Source organism: Corvus hawaiiensis, chromosome 5 (assembly GCF_020740725.1).
Source record: "Corvus hawaiiensis isolate bCorHaw1 chromosome 5, bCorHaw1.pri.cur, whole genome shotgun sequence".
Lineage (NCBI taxonomy): Eukaryota > Metazoa > Chordata > Aves > Passeriformes > Corvidae > Corvus > Corvus hawaiiensis.
The window spans coordinates 59,913,514-59,933,647 of NC_063217.1; the positions used below are offsets into that span (position 1 = coordinate 59,913,514).

The window sequence follows — 20,134 nt, forward strand, 5'->3', positions numbered from 1 at the left end:
TACCTAAAGCTTCCAACTAACAGCTTCCAATTTTTGGACCTTTCAGAAGAGGATTCAAGCACTTTTGCTTGTCTGCTTTTTGTGGACACCTAATTTTGATGAGGTAAGAATGCACTACACAGGTAGGTTAATCAGCAACCCTTCGTCCTAATTAATAAGGAAGCTCTTTGGCATTTAATTCAAAGCATGAGAGCAGTTCCACACCCTTCAGGATCACAGAGGTAATGTCCATTTTCCACATGATATGGTTGCAGAGAGGTTACACAGGTGCTGATGCTGATGGCTACTGTCATGCTTATCATGCTCATCTAGTCTTCAATGTGTGTTTTTAATCAAAAGAAACTTCACTAGGAATTTGTTAATTTACAGTACATGCCAATTTTGAAATGTGCAATTATAGTTTGATACAAGACTGATTGAATGTCCTATGTAGCACAGGCAATGACAGATATTCTTAACCTTGTCCAGGGTGCTCCTTTATAGCCTCTGCTCTCATTTGCCTGTATTTTAACCATGCCTTCCATTTCAGAGTCTGCTTTAGGCTGACAAAATCCAGAAAGTTCCAGCTGAACCCAGAGTTCAAGTGGATGATACAATGAGCTTCAAATCCCACTGATATTCCCTCTGTGCATTCTGAATGCCTGAGAACAACAAATACTTACAAGTAAGTAAGAAGTAGAATTAAGGTGTTTTAGTGCCCAAGAACAGTGACAACAGTTCTGACGCTATTGCAATTTCCCACCATGACATGGGAGGAAAAAATAACTGAAGTTAACATGTGTGAACAGGCACTACAGAGACAAGGATCATAGAAAACCTTATATATGCAATTAGTATTTTTACATTCCGTGGAAATTTTCATCATATGCCATGAAAAATAGGGCTTTATGTAAACATATGAACAGTAAGTATAAAATTAAATATTGAACAACTGCTCATTTCAACAACAAGTATCTTTCACCCAGTGTAATATGATAGAGGAGTCATGCAGAAATACTTTGTGCAACTAAACCCCTTATTGCAAAGCGTAAGCAAAATAGTTCAAGGAGCCTTAATTTTATGATTTCTTAACTTATGACCAATAAGCCTTTATATGTTTATTAATGCTGAGATGTTTTTATTCCTGTAATTATTAGTAGATACTAGGGAGGACTTCCTTCACCCCCCAGGCAAAGGGCATGTGACAAAAGGACTGTGTAGTATTCTCAAAGCTTATTTGTATGGGGCTGGAATTTCTCACAGCCTGGGCTGCCATTTTTGCCACTTTTTTGTTCATGAGCTCCCTCCTTGCTCTGCAGCAGCATATGTTTGTGGTAGTGAGGGACAAATGCTCAATCTCAACAAAGATCAATGTGGCTCCAGGGAGCACTGTAGCATCTTTTCCCTGATATTAGACTTCACTATCCTGAGGCTATTCCTATGTGGCAGCTTATCAGGTTGCCAGTCTGTCTTTAAGATAGCTCTCTTTATCTTGTTTTTTTAAATAAGAATGTATATTTAAAAGACATACCTGTCCAATAATAAGAGGGACTACAACAGTCATAAACAGCTGCGAGAATATGGATGTAAAAGGCACAGAGGAGGATGATCCAAGCTACAAAATAAAGATATACCATTAACACTGCACTTTTTCTTAGTATCTGCAAATTTCATACACAGATATCACACGTTAATATGCATTTTATTTTACACATAAAAACTGTATGTGCACTGGAAGGAGCTGCACACATGTTTAATAGTTAAGTCACAATAAAGCATTCATGTTCCACAAAACAGAACTAAACCAATCTCTGATTATTTTATAACCTAGGGTAATATTTCCATCAATATTCATTTAATTGAAAACCTGCTACACATATACACCAAGTAAATCATATAAGCATTTGTAGGATGATAGTCTAAAAAGACAAGGAGTGAATCTTCCTAATTAAGCAGCTTGACTTACTTTACCACTTACACAAACATCAAGCATCAAAAGTCAGTGTAGTTATTTCAATAAATAAATGAAAATAATAAAATAGTGAAGACAACATTCACATGTTTTATTTCAATGCTGTTAAAAAAGAGATCTACTGGAAGAATGTAACTATTCTTTCATTAAGACAACTGAACTGACAGGCTTAGTCTCCAAATTGGTGATCTCTCTAACTACAACGTAAATGCTAAAAGTATTTTCTTTTAAGATGCAGAAAATAGGAACACACACACCCACAAAAGTCAGTGGGATTTTTGGAACCTGCTTCAGAATGTTTAGGAAAATAGACAGTATTTTTTGCATTCTGATGGGACTTGTTTTAGGCTAGGTCATTGGAAAGGTTCATTTAATGTAATTTAACACCTCTTTAACAGCAATAGAACATGCATTAAGAAATATATACTAAGAAGACCGAATAGCATTGTCAGAGCTCTCATAGACAACCACTTGCTTCACGATGAGGTAAAGGACACAGCATTGAGGTTTTCACAGACCCACTCTATTTTATATTTTGCATTTCACTTTAGAGATTCTCAGGATGACGAGAGAATTCAGAATCTTTTCAGCACCATCTAAATGATGCTGATTTCCTACAACGTTCTTAAATACATGGTTCTCATAGATTATACTCAGATTGGATTATACTTTTCTCACTTACCTCCCTTTCCGAGCTACCTGCATGACAGACAAGGTGATCGTGCAACCTAGTAACTTTCTATAAGTCTGCCTTGAAATATCAACATATGGCCATACAAATGGGTTTGGCATAAAACAAGATTCTTCATAAATTCAAAGAACACAAAAATCAGAAATTTCATATGCTGAAGTATTATACTTTATGCAGAAACCTACAGCTGCACTGCTTTTTTGTACATGAACATTTGTATATGTACTGCGTGGGAAATCAGCGAACACGCCTGTGGGTGATGTCTCTGGGCAAATGGAGATTTTGGTGCAGGCAAATGGCATCAGATTTCATATGTCCCTTTCTGAATACACTCTTTCTGGGTGGAGAGTCTCAGGAGGAACGTACAGGATCTGGCTGTTTCCTATGTACTACCTTAACTGGCAATATCAGCTAAGACTCAGTCTGACCACTTAATAAATTACAGCATCTTGTCACCATCACCTCCAACTTCAAGAATGTGGGCACAGAAAATGCGTGGAGGGGACCTGAGGATGATGTCACTGCTGAGAATTGTGGTCTGCACGTTGGGTGCGAGTGAGAGCACTGAGATTATGGAGCCTAAATCTCCCACGGAGTCAAGAGGGAGAAGTAACAGCTTGCATAGGGAGATTCAGATCACCCACATGAGTACCCAAAGTCTGGCAGTGCAGCCAGATCCCCAAGGGCCACAGGGCTCTCTGAGTGTTTCCCTACAGAAAGCACAGAACTCCATCATCCCACTCATGATCTCCTTGTTGTTTTAATTCTTGTAATGAGCTTCTGAAATTTTAAAAGCTTCTTAGTTTTTCAAACTGTATTTGGACTTACTGTTATGTGCTGAGGAGCTAAAAGCATTACTTACTGTATACTCCAGGAAGCGTTTTGCAAGTGAAAGTGAAGATTTTTAAACTTTAAAATCGGCCTGGGCCACAGAGGAGTGAATCTAAGCAAGCAGTCTGCATGCCAGGACACTTGCGTAGCTTCACAGAACTTTGGCAGTGACTCCTGTGCTTTTCTATAAAAATGTTGATTGGACTTTGCTCACGACTTCCAAGTTTTATGCTCAGTGGATGCATAATCAGTTTCTAAGTCAGGAATGAAAAACTATTCAACAGCATAATATGCTGCTGGAAAAGGCATAGTCTTGCCAGATTTTTAAAATGTTACTTCAAATGTAGCGTTTTCAAACTGTGATGGATTTTTGAGCACTTTGTGTATATATAAGGATATGTTCTGCTTTGGATGTGGGGTTTTTGGTATTTGTTTTGTTGTGTTTTTTACATAATTACAAACTGCATTAAAGGTACTGATATTACTCTTCAAACAGTCTTCTAAACTTTGACTCCTTCTGTATATTTTGACAATAACTTCAGTGGGCTGGTTTTTTTCAAAATCTATCTGTTAGATTATGTCTATCAACTCTTACCTTAACCTTAAATATACTTCCTGAGAAGGACACAGAAGAGAAAATATAGGCTGAGGAGAAGGTATGAACTTCACAATTACACAGAAGAAAAAGACATTTTAACCCAGACTCTGGACATACAGTGGCTAATCATGAGGAGTCAAAATTACTGAAGAACCCACAGCTAATGGAAGCATAATCTGACCAGGGTCTTCTTAACATCTGTAGCATGAAAACTCATCAGACTCAGAACCCTAAGTGTCCCACGGACTCTCACACATTGCCTGGGTTCCAGAGTTGCTTTGAACACATCCTTTGGATATGTCTGCCACATCCGTTTTGAGAAAGAGGAGTGAGAATTGAGGAACAGAGGAAACAGAAATCTTGATGATATAATGTTAATCAAACCTTCCTACACACAAAATGCAAATATTCTGTCTGAATGAATAAATAGGATTTCAATCCTTTAGGATTTTTTAGTTGGATCAAGCTAAATTCTGTGCTCCATTAGCTGTCATTAGTTTTTTTTTAAAACTAACTACCTAGATGATTTGCATTGCACAGAAATTAGTATTATGCTAAAATGGCTGATTATCGTTGGCTGCCCTCCTTGTTATAATCACCTCCATGCCTAAAAATGAACCTTTCTTCAATGGCAAACAGAAGTACTGTAAGAACTGGCATAAAAACATCACGAAATCAAACTGCTGATTTATGGCTGAAAAAACCCCACACCTGCCTGATTGGAATGATGTATGGAAGATAAAATGCACCACTTAATGAAAAAGGAATCACAGATTTTCATACCACCATATTATCTATGCTTATTTAGGAACATTTTTTAAAGTTTGATATTGTGAAGAGATTGTTACACACTATTCTGGATAGCAGCATTTCAGTTAAAGGTTTAGTAATAAGTCAGCCCTGCTTTAATAGACTCACTATTCAAAAAGAGACCCTAAAAATTCCTGCTTGGGGAAAGACATTTTTCACTTAAATAATCAGAGTGATTTCAGCAGGGCAACTCAGATAAGCAGAAAGAGAATTCCAGGCAACTCTTCCCAAACAATTCTGTCACCATGCAGTACTTCAAATCTGACCTGCAGCATTCTTGCTAATTTAGTCCTAGACCTTTCTTCTCAAGAGACCGCCTGTTTTAAAAAACCACGACAAGTTATTTAGTGGGTTTCTTTATGAGTTTGTGGTAGAAACACTGGCTTATCCTTAATTAAAAGGCTATATTTAACTGGATATGGTAAAAAAACCAAAGAGCAAAACCCAAGCTTCCTTGCATAAAACCAAGACAATTCCATCTCCCAGCCTAGACTGTCTCCACAAGCCAGACGCTCCATTCTTATTTTTCTGGCTGACCAGGCAGGTATGACAGTGGGTGTTCCCACGTCTACACCGCCAGGGACTCAGAAGAAACACATCCTCCCAGTCCCCCCAAATAACAGCCCAGTGGCACATGTGCTGGACACATTGTGTCCACTTTGGAGCAGGCTATCCTTTGGGGGTGGCTTTTACTCTCCCAGTGCTCTCCTGCAATTAATGCTTCCTCAGGTTGTGTCTTTGTGCTCTTCACACACCGTCAACCAGCTTCAGCCTCAGCAGTGGTTGAGCACAGAGGAGGAAGTGAGGCAGCGGTGAAAAGAGGGCAGAACTGATGGGGAGGGGCACTACTGGCTGCTCTCTTACATGAGATACTCAATTTTAAGCTTTTCCACATTCTGGGGGAAACATCTGGCTACTCTGACACTCTACTCTATTTAAATTTTGCATTCAATGCTGTATTGTCACTGCTTCTGGTTCCTCTCATTCAGCCCAGATCCAGCTGCCTCAGAGGCCTGTCTAGACCACCCCATAACCTAATCCCTTTACATCCTGTTGTGGATGGCAGGCCCATCACTAAAAGGACACAGAAAGCAACGCACTTTTGGAAAAGATGTGGATGGGATCCAGTTTAGTGATGAAGGGCAACGAACAAGAAGTATTTCCAGCTGAACGAAGTCCTCCCTTGCTTTGGACTCTTTCCAGAGCCCTTATCCTGACCCAGTCATTGCAGCATGTTACAGTACAGCAGAAGAATAACCACGTGTCCCTCCGTAACCCAGGTATGTGGCAAATGGAAATGCTTTGCTGGGAACACTCTGCCATGGGCAGTAATGATGCTGGTGCTCTGGGACATAGGGAGCAGTTGGAAGAGCGCTGATACACTCCTGTGAGTTTCACAGTGCCCAGCTCCAGATTTCAGGTAGGAGGTCGAAAGAGGTCATTCCTACATAACATCTAAACAGAGCTGACAGGTCACGGGGGTGTCCTTCCCACCCCCCTGCTTTACAGGCACTCACATGCAGAGCCTTCAGACGTCTCAGTAAGGCAGAGAAGCTGTGCAAGAGATGCCAGCTCCCAGCCACTGACCAACAGTCATTGACTGGTACTGAAATAATCTACCTTGAATGGGTAGAAGGGAAGGGGAGGAATATCACTGAGAATGGAGTTTCTATAGAACACATTTTAATTTTAAAAGAAAGCTTTTAATTATACCTGTCAAAAACTGCAAATTGTCTCTTCCCTCAGAAAGGGGCAAATGTACAAAAGAGATTGCATCCAGTGCTTTGGCAGTCACGTATTTTAACAGAGATCTTTCATTGTTATTCTTAAAAATTAAACTTAAGTCCCCAGTTCTGCTAAATAACAAGATATATTTTGCAAATTCTTGCATATTCTATATGCTTGTGTGGCTGTGGGAACTGATTTGGCACAAATAAAAAAGTATCTAGTTGTCTACATATACCCTCCAGTTCCATTGGCAAATAAAAAAAAAAAATCTTAAGTTTTATATTCGGAAGTATGGAAAAAGAAAAGCTGACAATCTTGACTTTTTTTTTTTTATTATTTCCTGGCTTGGGCAATGAGACTGTATATTTTGAGTTTCCCCTGTTAAAGTGATCACAGATGCCTAATCCCTTTTGGGTTCCCCTATAACACATTAAATACCAAACCAATCCAAACATACCTGTGGATTTTACAGCCTTTTATAGAGCTGTAAAAATAACCATAGGTATTCTTCATCCGAAATACACCAGAGCTACTCTTCCACTTAACTGTGGTGCAATGATCTGAAGGGTTAATGTACAGAAACAAGATCAAGTTTACAACCCAGAAACACCTAAATGGGAATTAGATTAATACCCTTGGAGAGCTGGGACTGAAGGACTAGCATCCAAAAATCCTGCTGCAAAAAAGGGGGTGGCTAAGTGGAAAGACATAGATTAGTCAATACAGAGTAATTAAGAACCACGAATATTATTTATCCATGGAAAATAAAACTGTGATGTACCAGAAGAAATAAATCAGTCGAGGTAGGGGATACTGGAGACATTGCACAAGGCCTGGATAAGCCTTTGGTGAAGCAAATTGCACAACTGTGCAGGATTTGTATTAACCTCAGCTGAAGAAGGAATTAAAACTGGAGCAGGTGCACAAAACACCTCAGATTAAGGGATTTGTTTTATGAATTTAAAGATTAGAAATGCATGGCTTGTTTAGCCTTGCTGACTGAAGGCTGGCAAAGAGAAGGTCTGAGCCAGGGTGATAAATTTTATAGAAGTGCTATTCAGATGTATAACACTGGCAACAAAGACAAATGGATTAAACATCCTTAACCAGTACTTACTGGAAATTAGTTTTCTATTCATCAGAGACACGAGTTTCTAATATTGCAAGGGTGGAGGGAGAGCAAAAATCCTTACTTTTAGGCTGGATCATGCTCAGTTTCAAGGTGAATTTCACAGCATGGAAAAGAGGTGGATTGGGTGAGTCAGGATGGGAGCCTCCTGGTAGCCAGAATCTACGATCCTATGATTAAGATGTGTGATTAACTTCTGCCCATGTTGAAGCAGGTTGTGCACTTGAAAGGCTCCCCTAGTTTTATATAGATGAAAATCTCAAGAGCAATAACATGTAGAAAAGCACCTAGAAAAATCTACAGTATTTTGTGTGTGTGTCAGGAACAAGGAGGGTCCCTATTATTCTCTGTTACTTATTCCAATTTAATAACAAAGCCATAAAAGGTGAATGTGAAAAAAAGCAATAAAATTACTAAGTAAATTTTTCATAGCAGTTCTTCTTTAGAACTTCATTAGGAAGTTCTAGTTAATTGTAAAGAGCTTGGATCAGATCAGAGAATTTTGTTTTCCCAGTGATTAAAGAAGAAAGGAAACGGTGAGGTAAATAACCAGGTAGAAATAATGATGCACTTTAAATCTTCTACATGAACGAGTTGATCTGTTAACAGCTAATGCACTCTGCTGCTCCCCCTCTCTTCCCCCCCACCGTAATCAGCCTTTTGTCACATACCAGTGAAATCCATTAGCTGCAACTTCCTTATCAACTTCCAAGGCTTTCCAGCTACTAAGATATTTGCATATTTAACGATTCATTTGACTGGTATCAACTCTCACTCACCAAGTGCTTGAGAAGGAAAACAAGGCACAGTGTGTAGAAATCCTGTTTAAAAACAAAAAAGTACCGGCAGCTCCTTTCAATAAACAGATTTATGTGAATTAATGGGATTGGAGTAGACTTGGCAAAAATCTGAGAAGTATCAACAACTTTTGGACCCATATTTTAATTTAAAGATTGTGAGTACAGGGGAAAGCTCTTCAGTATTTAAATCAACTTCTAATTTCACTCACTTTTTTTCACTTTTTTCTGCAGTACTTGCACCAAATTTCCTTCACTTGTCTACTCCTGAATTCTCTCAGCAGTGTTACTTTCTAGTACTTATGACATCACCACTACAATGCCAACATAAAAATAAATATGCAGAAATCAGGAACAGGAGCAAGCTGATAAAGCCTTGGGAAGATTCTGTTTTGACACAAATGTCATGGTAGTCTTATTGGTAAAAGAGCTAACGGGGGAGTAATGCCTGACAGTCACACAGAGGGGTTGCCAAGTGTGTCTTTATATACACATGAATTTTGTATTGGGTCTTTAACACTCTGCATTAACTGCTTTGCAGGCATGCTTCTGAAGAACGGGAAGTACATAAAAATGTAAAATACTGACTTATCTCTTAACAGTTTTTGATGGCTTTCAATAGATTCACACACTTAAGACTTTTGTTACTTTGACAGCTAAACTGGCTGTGTTTTCAGCAACTGAAGACACCACATCTGTCAGGCACTGAGTGTCTCACCACCAAGGGGAACACCAAGAAAGTGGCAAAGCTGGGATACTATGCCATAACAACCACAGCATCACATTTGGCTCCAACAGGTGGGCAGATGACTGAGAGCTTGTATTTTGATACCTATTACAATCAACAAAATCCCAAGCTTGTGTGGCTGGGTAGACTTGCCATTCCATGTGCTCAGCCAACTTTTAGGACAGATGGGGCAACTCTCTCCCAGTGTGGCTGGGAAGCAACAGAGCCACTTTCACCCACGTAAGGCAACTCTGCATCACCCTCTTAGTACAACATCTATGTTCATGCTGTTTTCACAGTAAATCCGAGACATGACCTTGCTTGAGGCATCAGCCTGGCCTCCATCCCATGCAATACAAAGGCATGTGAAATCCCTCAGTGGAAATAAACCTGCATTCATACATATTCCTTTTTTCCATTACTAAATTTACAATCTAAGGGGATAGAAGTGAGGTGATACAGCTACAATTGTTGCAGAGTTCAGTGCTCCTGAAATTCTGTATTTCAAACAAGGTGTCATAAAAAGGTGTTGACATCTTGAGGTTGTCATATTACAGCACTATTATCTTCACAGTGTGACAACACCTTTGTTTTAACTGTCTTTTAGTAATGTAAATAGGCCAAATTGCAGCATATTTAAGAATTCAAATCATAAACTGTTATTAGGAATCATGTAATGTAACAAATACTGAAGGAAATAACTAAACAACACACAGAACAAGTTGTGATAAGTAAAGATGGACAAGTGCTTTACTTCCTCAGTTATTTAATGATAGCAATATAGCTATTTTCAAAAGCAAAATTTAGTCTACACCATTTCTAGTTGATGGGGTTTTTTTCCTCCTCAAATGCCTTTGAGAAAACAAAACTTATTTCTCTGCTTTAAAATTTTTCATGATCAATCTGTTACCTCTGGCTTCAGCTAAGTGTGCAAAGCGACAAGAGGGAGATGGACAGCCTCACTCTCTGAATGATTTGGTACACAGACGCCTGATCATTATTAATGAAGCACTGCAGAATGCTGCAAAGAAATATCAAACAGCATAACCTCCTGCTAACTTGAAACTGATTTAACTTTGTTTCAACACTCCTGCTCACCACATATATGAACTCCAATTATATACAGTTATGGGACATTGCCCATTCGTAACATCTTTGCTGGGAATGTGACATATTAACTGTTAATAACAAGGGTTAACATGAGGATGATGATACTGCTGATGAACATATCTGGGAAGAAAGATTCAATAGCCTCTTACTAGGCAAAATGTTAATCAGAGGTATCTGTGACAAAGTCAGATATTCTTTATAAAATTTAGCTAAGCATCCTCATACAGTCCAGCAATTACATGCACAGTATTGAAGGCTTCATTATACTAATCCAAACCTCTTATAATGTTACTTTTGAGTAAGCTTTACACCAGAAGTTTCATTCCAGAAATACACTTTTCAGAAATGTAACTGTAGTCCTGTTCAACACTGTTCATTTAAGATGATAAATTCTTTGCATTAAATACACTGTTTATTATAGCTTCAACATGCTTTTATCAATGTTGTTTAGACAATTTATATTTACATTACTGGGCAGTTATGAACAAAAAGGCAGTTCAGAACATTTTATTCTCTGGTGCACACAGGGCAAAATATAAACAATAACTGCTACCTCAGGTTAAGCTATATAACAAAAACAAGCTAATAGACAACAATGTATTTTATTTCTGGCAGCACTAAAGGTATTTTATGCACTGTACACAGGGAGGCTAACAAATATGATCACTAATGCAATATAGCATTCAGACTAGCATAGCACAACTGTGTGGAAGAGTTAATGCTCGTGAGTACCAGACTCAGGAACTAAAATTCATTGATGACATTGACTTGAAAGATCCATGAATAGCATTTGGAAGGCCAGCTCAGTTAATTTTGAGGTAAACGGAAGTTTTATTTTGAAACTTGAAAATTCTACCCTGCAATAATTAAGCATTAAGGGTAAGTTGCATGACTAAACTGATGAATGGTTTAGAGAAGATAGCCAGCAATTTTCTAGTCAGTGTTTCTCACTCCACAGCAACTCCACAATACCACATGAAATGATGAAGCTGCAGGTTGTAAGCAAGCATAGAGAAACACGTGAACTGTGTGCTTGAATCCAGTATGTGTTCACCAGGCCAGACGCATAAAGGAAACTCAGAGGAAAACTAGAGAGGTTCACAAGGAAAAAAGGTTTCAGCAGTCCAAACTACAGACTGTCAGGACATGGGAACTCAGGGTGTGCACATTTAGCTGTCCTAAATACCTATCACCGGATAAACTGAACCTTCAGAGAAGGCAAGCCTCATCTTAGCAAAGTGTGCTGCTGGGCTGACCAGAATGCTGCTCTTCATGTGTGAAACCCTCAACAAAGACTTCAAGAAGTTTCAAATATTTACATACCACAAGAGTAGTCCTCAAGTTTTGGGCTTTGTGACAAATACCCACAGTTTTTGTAACTCCCCTCATCCCCAGACTAGTTTGCTTATCACACTTGATGAAAAAGCAATTATTGTGCGTATCTTCCTCAAGAAAAGCAAGCCCAAGTCATGCTACAAAACACCCAAAAATTAATGTGCATTTTACACACTTCTCATACAAATGTGTCCAGGGCTGGTAGGAAGAACAGAGACATGATTTGCCTTCTTACACACATGAAGTTTTACCACTTCTTCTGAGAAGGAACAGTGAACACTGTAATTTATGGGGCAGAATATCTTGTTATCTGTCTATAAAGATGCCAAAGGAAAGATCTTTACCTTGCTTGAAAAGATATGCAGATATTTCCTTAACATTTCATTTTCTGCACAAAATATCCCTTTTGACTATTCAGAGCATCAAACTCAGTGAGGTAAAGCAGAGTGAAAGCTACCAGTGAGCAACTGTAAAAAGAGCTGAAGTTTCAGTCACTTAGAAACAAAGGCACAGGTCTAAATGAATTCCTGTGGAAGAAACACATTCCATACAAGAGGGAAGAGGACTGGAAAACAGTAAGGCAGGCCATCCTGAATCAACATATTCAGTACAAAAATAACAAAACACCCATCTTTTTTTTAAGAAAAGTTATCTTTTTCAACCTACAATAAGTGTGTGGTCCCAGGTGTGTCAAGAAAGCTTTGCTGGTGTGTATCACTCTATACAATACAGTCAAAGCAGTTTGTGTGTAAACACAGCTACATCAATGAACTACAATTTGTTCTAGTAAAAGAAATATCTTCCCACACAGTTATTCTGAAGCAGTAGTTGATGTTACAGCCACTCTCAGAGTACTATTTATCCCAGTTTATACTGCTATATTAGTATACAGTCCGTATGTTGCTTAAGCATCCCTGCTATAAAACAGTGCATCCCTTGCATGCCACTAATAAATTGTTTCAGACCAACTTCCCACTTCCCCCCTTTCCAGTGTGCTGCTTACATACAAAGCCATCAGTAAGACAAACATAAAAGAAAAGGTATGCCTTCCCTGAAATCCTTTAAGTGCTTCAGCCTATATTCCCTGCTCTTCACAAAGCCACAGCCCTCAGCAACATGCACATCACACCAGCTATGCCAGCAAATCCTCAAGCTCCAAGACTTCCTGTCTGACAAGGGACTTACTAAAGCACCACCACCCACCTGCAAAAGCCTCTCCATTGTATGCTGACTAAATATCCATGCCTTTATAAAACATGAAGATAAAGCTTGGTCTTCTCCTTTTCCTTCTACCATGAACTGTAAGAATCCAAGGCCCTCACTGAAGACTAACAATTGGAATAGAAATCTTGAACTAACAGGAATGAAGCAGCATCACATTTAGTGAGGCACAGGGGCTCCAGTAATCTGTCTTGCTAACCTCTACCACAAAAATACCCATGGGCTTAGTTGCCCAAAAGCAAGGCTCTGTTTATCTGAATAGTGCTTTTGCAATTATTCTCATCCATTTCAGATCAGTACAATCCTGTCCAGCTCCTGCAAGTGAAAGCTCTCCAAGAGCTCTCCTAACCGAGTTATCACCCTACCTGATAAGTGTTTTTCTTTTACCCAGCCTGACTAACAGCATATCATTTTGCACTTCTGTAAGACAACAGCTTTTGGTCATCTTAGAATGAAGTGTAGGTTGTGTTTGCATTCACACTTTGATGGCCTTCCTGGGAAGCAGCTGATTTCAAATACTGACCAGAAAAATCTTCTTCATTATTTATGCATTGTGAAAATCACCCAAACTTGCATCTTAAATATAACATCCAGTAGGTGCAAGATTACCCAGTAAGAAGATATTTTAATATCATGATACTTACAAAAAGCAAAAGTAGAAGTGGAGTTATAACAATGCCCTGGAACAAACAAACAAAAACAGTCTGTTAGGGAGGCAGAATAATCTTTACTTTCTTACCTAAGTACATGGAAATACATAAATATCCTTTAACATCATAGAAATTAAATAACAAGCTCAACTTTGCTCTTCACTATGTCCTTCAACATTTGTACAGCTATCATTTTATAAACTACACTCAGCACAAAGTACCTTGTTTTACCTTTTTGCACCTAAACCCTTCTGTTCTAAAAGATCTGATACACAGAAATATGGATCATTTATTTAAAAAAATACATATTAAAGCTCTCCCCTCAGTGTGCTGTATCTTAACTTCACTAAGCAGCTCCTCCTTAGGGGGAGACGTGTGATCAAGTCCCATGCCACCCAGTCCCAGGTCCTCTTCTGAGCATAAGCTGCATCAACTGTGATGAATTAGGTGTCGTGACTGTGTAATGTAAGCAGATATTCCCCAAGGAAATGAGCTGAGATCTCAAAACTCATTTCACTTGATTAGACTTCATGTCTCACTGGTAGAAGGCAAGTCTTTCATCTAATTTAATCACACAGGACCACCTCGGCTTTCCACATCCCCCAGGCAGATGCAAGCAAAAAGATTTGTTGTCTTCACTGACAAGGAACAGGTTTAAAGCTGATGATTGGACAAAACCGAGGATTTTAAGTTTCATGAAAGCAAATCTTAGAATGAGTTGTTTGGGTTGGGAGTTAACATGACATGCATCACTTTCAGAGCTGCAAATAGCAATTCCCCATCATCCTTCCATCTGACTTCAATATTTTATTATTGCTCAATAAAATGATTCTATCATTTAATGCATGCTAATTCATAGAGCTTGCTCAGAACTTCTCTAGGCCAAGACTGTTCTTCATCCAGATAGGTCACAAGAATAGCTAGTTTTTCAGCTATTCACAAACTTTATTTGTAAAGGAAAAGTGTCCAAAATGTGCTCACATTTATCTAAAAGGGTGCTTATTTTATGTTTTATTTAGCTGTAAGTGAGAAACAATTGAACAAAAAAACCCAGTTGTCCCCTACTTTTCACCTAACTTTGAGTAACATGGCTTTACTTCAGTCTTTTGAAAGTGAATATAGAGAAAAAATTTAAACAACTAGTTTTGTATTTGCTTTCTGCATCCACAAAAATCACAGATCCAGACAATCAGCCACAGAGAGTTCCTATTGTGCTCCTAAAACAAAATGCAACAAATAAATGCCACAAATTATAGCAGATGAGAAGGATCAAGGAGGTAACAGTTAAGCTGTGCAACTTGAAGGCTCTGCAGAATTTAAAAACATATTTCAAAATAAATAATACATGCCATATCTGACTGCCCCACAGCCTAGCTATCCATAATAATTTATCTTTTTGCAAATGTCACAATTGAGATAGATCATAAAAGACTAAAATGAGAAGTAGAAGCAGTGAGAATTGCTTCAGGGAGTCACTCAGTATTTACAGGAGGTCTAGACCAAAATGCAGATAACAGATATGAAGAAATATAAGTGTTCAAGTACAGCAGCTGGAGAGGAAGAAACAGAAGTTGAGGAAGGGAGGAGGCACCAAGGGCTGAACTGACACTTGCACACAGCAGAATCTATGAGGAAGAACTGACTGCAAGATCTGTGTAATGTAGGTACAACACAGTCACTTTATCAGAGTGACCCAACTCCAGCTTTTAGGGACTACTGCTAAGCGGACATGAGCCAGACTTTGCCCTTCTTCCCCTATCCCCATTGACAACTACACTGTACACCTCAAATACTACCAAACATTACCAAGTGCCTGAGTATTCCCCTGGCCTCCTGCAACTTTGGGATGGTAGAACACCAGTGCAGCAGGGTTCTACCTTCGGGCCTTTGCACGAGTGAAGAGGAGCGTGGATGGAGCAGGACGTGATGCTCCAAAAGCATCCTATACTCCCAACTAAGCATTGAGTGTAGGGAGAAGAGAGCACACTGGCAGCTTGAGAACACAGCCAGCTCTCCTCTGAATCTGAAGGAACGCATTGATTCAGCACCATTAGTCACTTCTTATGCACTTCATGCCTTGGAGTGGTTTTATATGTTACAAAAAAAAAAAAAAAAAGAAGCCAAGGTAAAAAACCAAACCAAACCAAAGCAACCTTCCTCTTTATCTTGCTGATAAATCAAGATGGTGTCCTTCCTCCTTAGGATGGGAGTTGTGACTTGCTACTTATTTACTTTAGAAGCTTGCTGATACTAACACAATGGGCAACAGCCACTGCTAATTCAAAGCATGTGAGCATGTGTCACAAAGGGCAACGGCACCTCTGTGACAGTAACACTTCTTGTAATTCTGTAAGTGGAGAGGAAGAAAATCCTCCTATACACCATAAACAGATTCCTGACTGAACGTGCTGCAAATCTAGCATTCAAAAGGTCAATTCTAGCAATTTGTTACTAAATTTTGCTATTAAACCGGGTGATCTTAGTAATCAGAAGAGGGTTTCCTGTTGCCTCACCGCAGAAAGGATTTACAACGTTGAACTTTCCCATTTGCAACTCATAGGCAATTCCCTGGGAAGCTAAACAATTACCTGACAGAACAGACTGTTCATCTTAAAAAATAGATGTTGTTGCTGAATCAGAGTAATTTGATGTTAATGTTTTATTTTGATATGGAGTGCCAGTTTGAAAAACCACAGGGATTACATTAAAACCAAAGGGTTTTTTTCTTCAGTCAGTAGTGCTGTGGTGGCTGTGATGGTTTACAGGTGCAAGCAAGGCAAGATTTATTCAGGGAAGGAACCTCTGTTACCCAGCCAACTGATGGACTTCGGGGATATAAAGCCCATTTATATGTTACCTGAAAACACTGATGTGCTTTTATATGCTAAAGCCCTTCTCTTCAGGTTCCTGCCCCAGATTTGAGGAAGGGCTTACCTGACCATGGTGTATCTGTCTAACAAAAGGCATTACCTTTCCCTGCACACAGCACCTTGCTTCGACACATTACCTCTTCATTAGGAACATGCTCCTCAATGTGCTCATGAGCATTATGGGATGCATTTCAATTCATACCCACTAAAGAATAATAAATAGAGCACTTCAAGTCTAAAGCCTACAGACAGAAAATGCAGGAGACAATTTACATTTTGAAGATAAAACCCAAAGTCTGATTCACTAAGAATAAAGAAAATGTGGCAGAAAACAGTTACTCCAGAGCCCAGCTTGTGCTCCAGCAGAGGCTTCACAAAGATGAGAATATTCTGACACTGGCAGTGTGGCTGCTTTCTAAGACTGCAACTGGCTGAGAAGCACAAAGGAAGCTAAAAATTAAAATAAAGATGACCATTTCTAAGTCCATTGGACACCGAGACCATCGGAGAGGAAAAAGGAACTAAATTTGACAACGCTTTTCCCTGCCTTGCTTTCCAGGCAAGTGCTGTCAAATACATACTGTATGGAGATAAACAGATTGTAGATTAGCACTTCCAGCAAAAGCTGAGCATCTGCCCTTGAGAATGCAAGGTCATTACACAGTTTTAGCATCTTCAAAGTTCGGGTGGAGTGTTAAGCTTCCCGACTGCTGCCCACAATGGAGTCAAAGTTGTAAAGTGACTGCTGTTTGCTATCTGCAGAAAAACTTTCAAGAAATCCATTTACACCTCTGATGTGAAAGACTGACTGAATATATTTCAACGATTTTAGTGGAAAGGGCAGAAAAAAATGTCAGCCTGACATGAGACACTGATACAACATAGGAGTCTGAAGAGTCAGATACCTGGAAACATCTCTCTACAGTAAAGATCATGAAACTGATTTTATGTAAGAGATTTTCAATACAGATTGTGTGGGATAGCATGTACATAAATATACATATTAGCAGCAAGGATGTACTTGGAGACCCATTTAATTGTTATTTGCTTTGATTAGATAAAGTTGCTAAGAGGTTTTCTACAGGTTTCATCCAGTACAGCATTGCTGTAGAGCAGGTATTAAGAGGTGTTTATTCTCTGAAAGAATATATAAAATCAATACATGGAATTGGCTGCCAAATCAGACAGGGAGGGGAAGTCACATAATGAATTTGAAACTATGGTGGCAAATCATTAAGAATGAAATTATGCAAATAGGAGGAGAAAGGTGGGCACAGATCCAGAGGGACACATGGTAGAAGACAAGTAGGGATTATTGTAATGAGGCATGAAATACATGTGAACTTTCCTTCGTTTCCTTTACCCACAAATTTCCCGTGCAATTTTTCATCATTCTTACAGGTCATCAGTACGACACGCATGTGGCAATCGCTAGTGAGAAAAACCTTAACCAAAGTCACGTCTGATTTGTATTAACAACCAGGGCTAGAAAGAAAAAAAAGCGTTTTGTAATCAAGGTTCTGAACAAATATGTATTTTCTGAAATCAATTACCTACTCGTGCTTAATGCTACAGATTTCTTGAATGCTTCATCAGAGCAGGACACAAAAGAAGCAGAAGTGTAAGCAGTGTTATGTAAAAACTTACTGGGCAGCATTTCCATGCTACTGATAGGGTAAGGTCAGAGAAAAAAACCTTGTGAACACTGGACCATTTCATCAGAAGACAAGCATAAATGAGAACAAAGTTAGTCTTCATCTGTGTACGGCAGTATTTCTCATATTACTTTATTTCAAGAGTTGCTGGCACTTTTTGGAAAAGAAAGATCAACCAAAAAAAGGATTAGCTCAGTTGGTTGGAGTATGGAGTTAACAATGCCAATAAACCCCAGCCTGCACATCCCACCTCACCATCAAACAAACAAATAAACAGAACTGTAGTTTTTATGACTACAATATGAGAGAGAAACTGTATGTCAAAATATGTATTATTTCTGTTTCTTATGTCTTTTGTTTCCTTGATTTTGTGCTTGGAAGTGGCTTTTCAATTTTTTTTTCTTTGTTTTATTTTTAACAAGTTTGCAGACAACTTTATAATGTTTTACATTTTAAAAAGAGAACCCTGCCTCTAGAAAAGTGCTTCTAGGTCTGCATTAGGCATGTTTGTGAGCAACAGGACAGCTAGCACCCAAGTTCTGACAGAATACAGATGTTCTCCAAAAACAAAAATCACAAAACAAAGAAAGTAGGCACTCCATAAAATTCAAAATCTGATTGTTCAGTGTTTTCACTAACATGACAGAGATTGTAAAGACCATGGCAGCACTCAGAGCCAACTCTCAGTCTATTCAAATGAAGGAGAACAAGACTGCCACTATCCTCACCCCTCAGACTGGTCACAGCTCCACAGTTCCACTTCACAGCATCACCCCTGAGTAAACACATTGTTTATTACCTTTGATACCACATTATTCATCATTGTGAATAAACTGATTTAAAGTGTACTCCCATGTCAGACTGCTTGGCAGTAATTGTAACTTCAGACATCATATAGAGAATGATTCCTTCTACTGATACACGGCTTTCACATACCAAAATCTTCAGAAATTAGCTGCCTTCTCCCTTTTTCCATCTGCCCCCATGTAGTTTTAAAACTATGCAGAACCTCTTGACAGACACCACAGATCAAGATAAAGCCCCCTATGCTAAATATATATACTTGGTTCCAAACCAGAAGGGCAAAAGCCATTAAAAGTCAAGTTGGGACCAGGCAAGGTCTTGCATTCAGTAGGCACTGAATGCAGAGGGGGCATAACAGAAAAGGGCCTGATAACATGGGTGCAGAGGCAACTGTGAATTTTACATATCTCAGTTTTTAAGTACTAAACCATTTGAACACAAAGATTTCAAATCTGTAACTGAAGTGCCTTAGTGCCTTAGTATTTGGATGCAGTGTCTGCAGAAGCCTCCTTGAGACAACCTTTATATGGGATTTTTAAACAGCTTTTAATATTTTGTAAGCATGGCTATACAAACTATATTGTTCATTTGACTTACTTAAAGATGGCAGTAGAAATGACAGATTTCTGTTGACTGAGATGCTGAAACTGATTTCCACAATAAAGCATGTTCCCCCCCTGTTTCTAACACCATGCCCATGTAAATGACATAAATGTTTGGTTTTATCTCTCGCAATCTCAGAGATTAAATTAGACCTTTCTCATATTCTTGTAATTTCAGTCATTTCCCCAAGATGCAACTTGTGTCCCTGTGTTGCTCCCCCATGGACATCGCAGAAGCTCCTGGTGTCACATATTTACCTGTCTTTTGTTTTCCGATTCAATTATTTTCAAAATTATTTCAAGTGTAAAACTCCTACTGCACATCCCTCTTCTGTCAGCTACTCTAATGACATTGTTGGTTCTGAGAAGGCTTGTGCAACTGCAATTATTCAAAATAAAATATGTAATTTAGCTCTTTATGCCCTGTTTTTTATGAAATTACTGTTCTGAAAGCTGGGGAGAACAAAGGCTTATGAATTGATGCTTTTCAGGATGCTAAATACACCCATTCTCCCCATAATAAATAATGGTAACATCTGAAAAGATACTGAAAGGAGTATGAAGTTAAGTTCACACATTTTTGTTAAATCATAAACATTGTACCACACCAAGATAACAAACTACA

At 38.8% G+C, this 20,134-nt stretch overlaps 1 protein-coding gene across 5 annotated transcripts in view; it reads right to left on the minus strand.

Moving 5' to 3' along the window:
- SLC10A7 (solute carrier family 10 member 7) overlaps positions 1-20,134 on the minus strand; it is a 142,689-nt gene that overhangs the window by 36,685 nt on the left and 85,870 nt on the right. For all 5 annotated transcript variants that reach the window (XR_007203571.1, XM_048303328.1, XM_048303327.1 and 2 more), the window contains exons 6-7: positions 13,573-13,608; positions 1,511-1,594 (exon numbers count right to left, since the gene is read on the minus strand). Coding sequence is in view for 4 of the 5 variants with exons in the window: in XM_048303328.1 (XP_048159285.1) it covers positions 1,511-1,594; positions 13,573-13,608 (120 nt within the window). In the remaining variant the exon portion in view is untranslated. The remainder of the gene's footprint in view (positions 1-1,510; positions 1,595-13,572; positions 13,609-20,134) is intronic.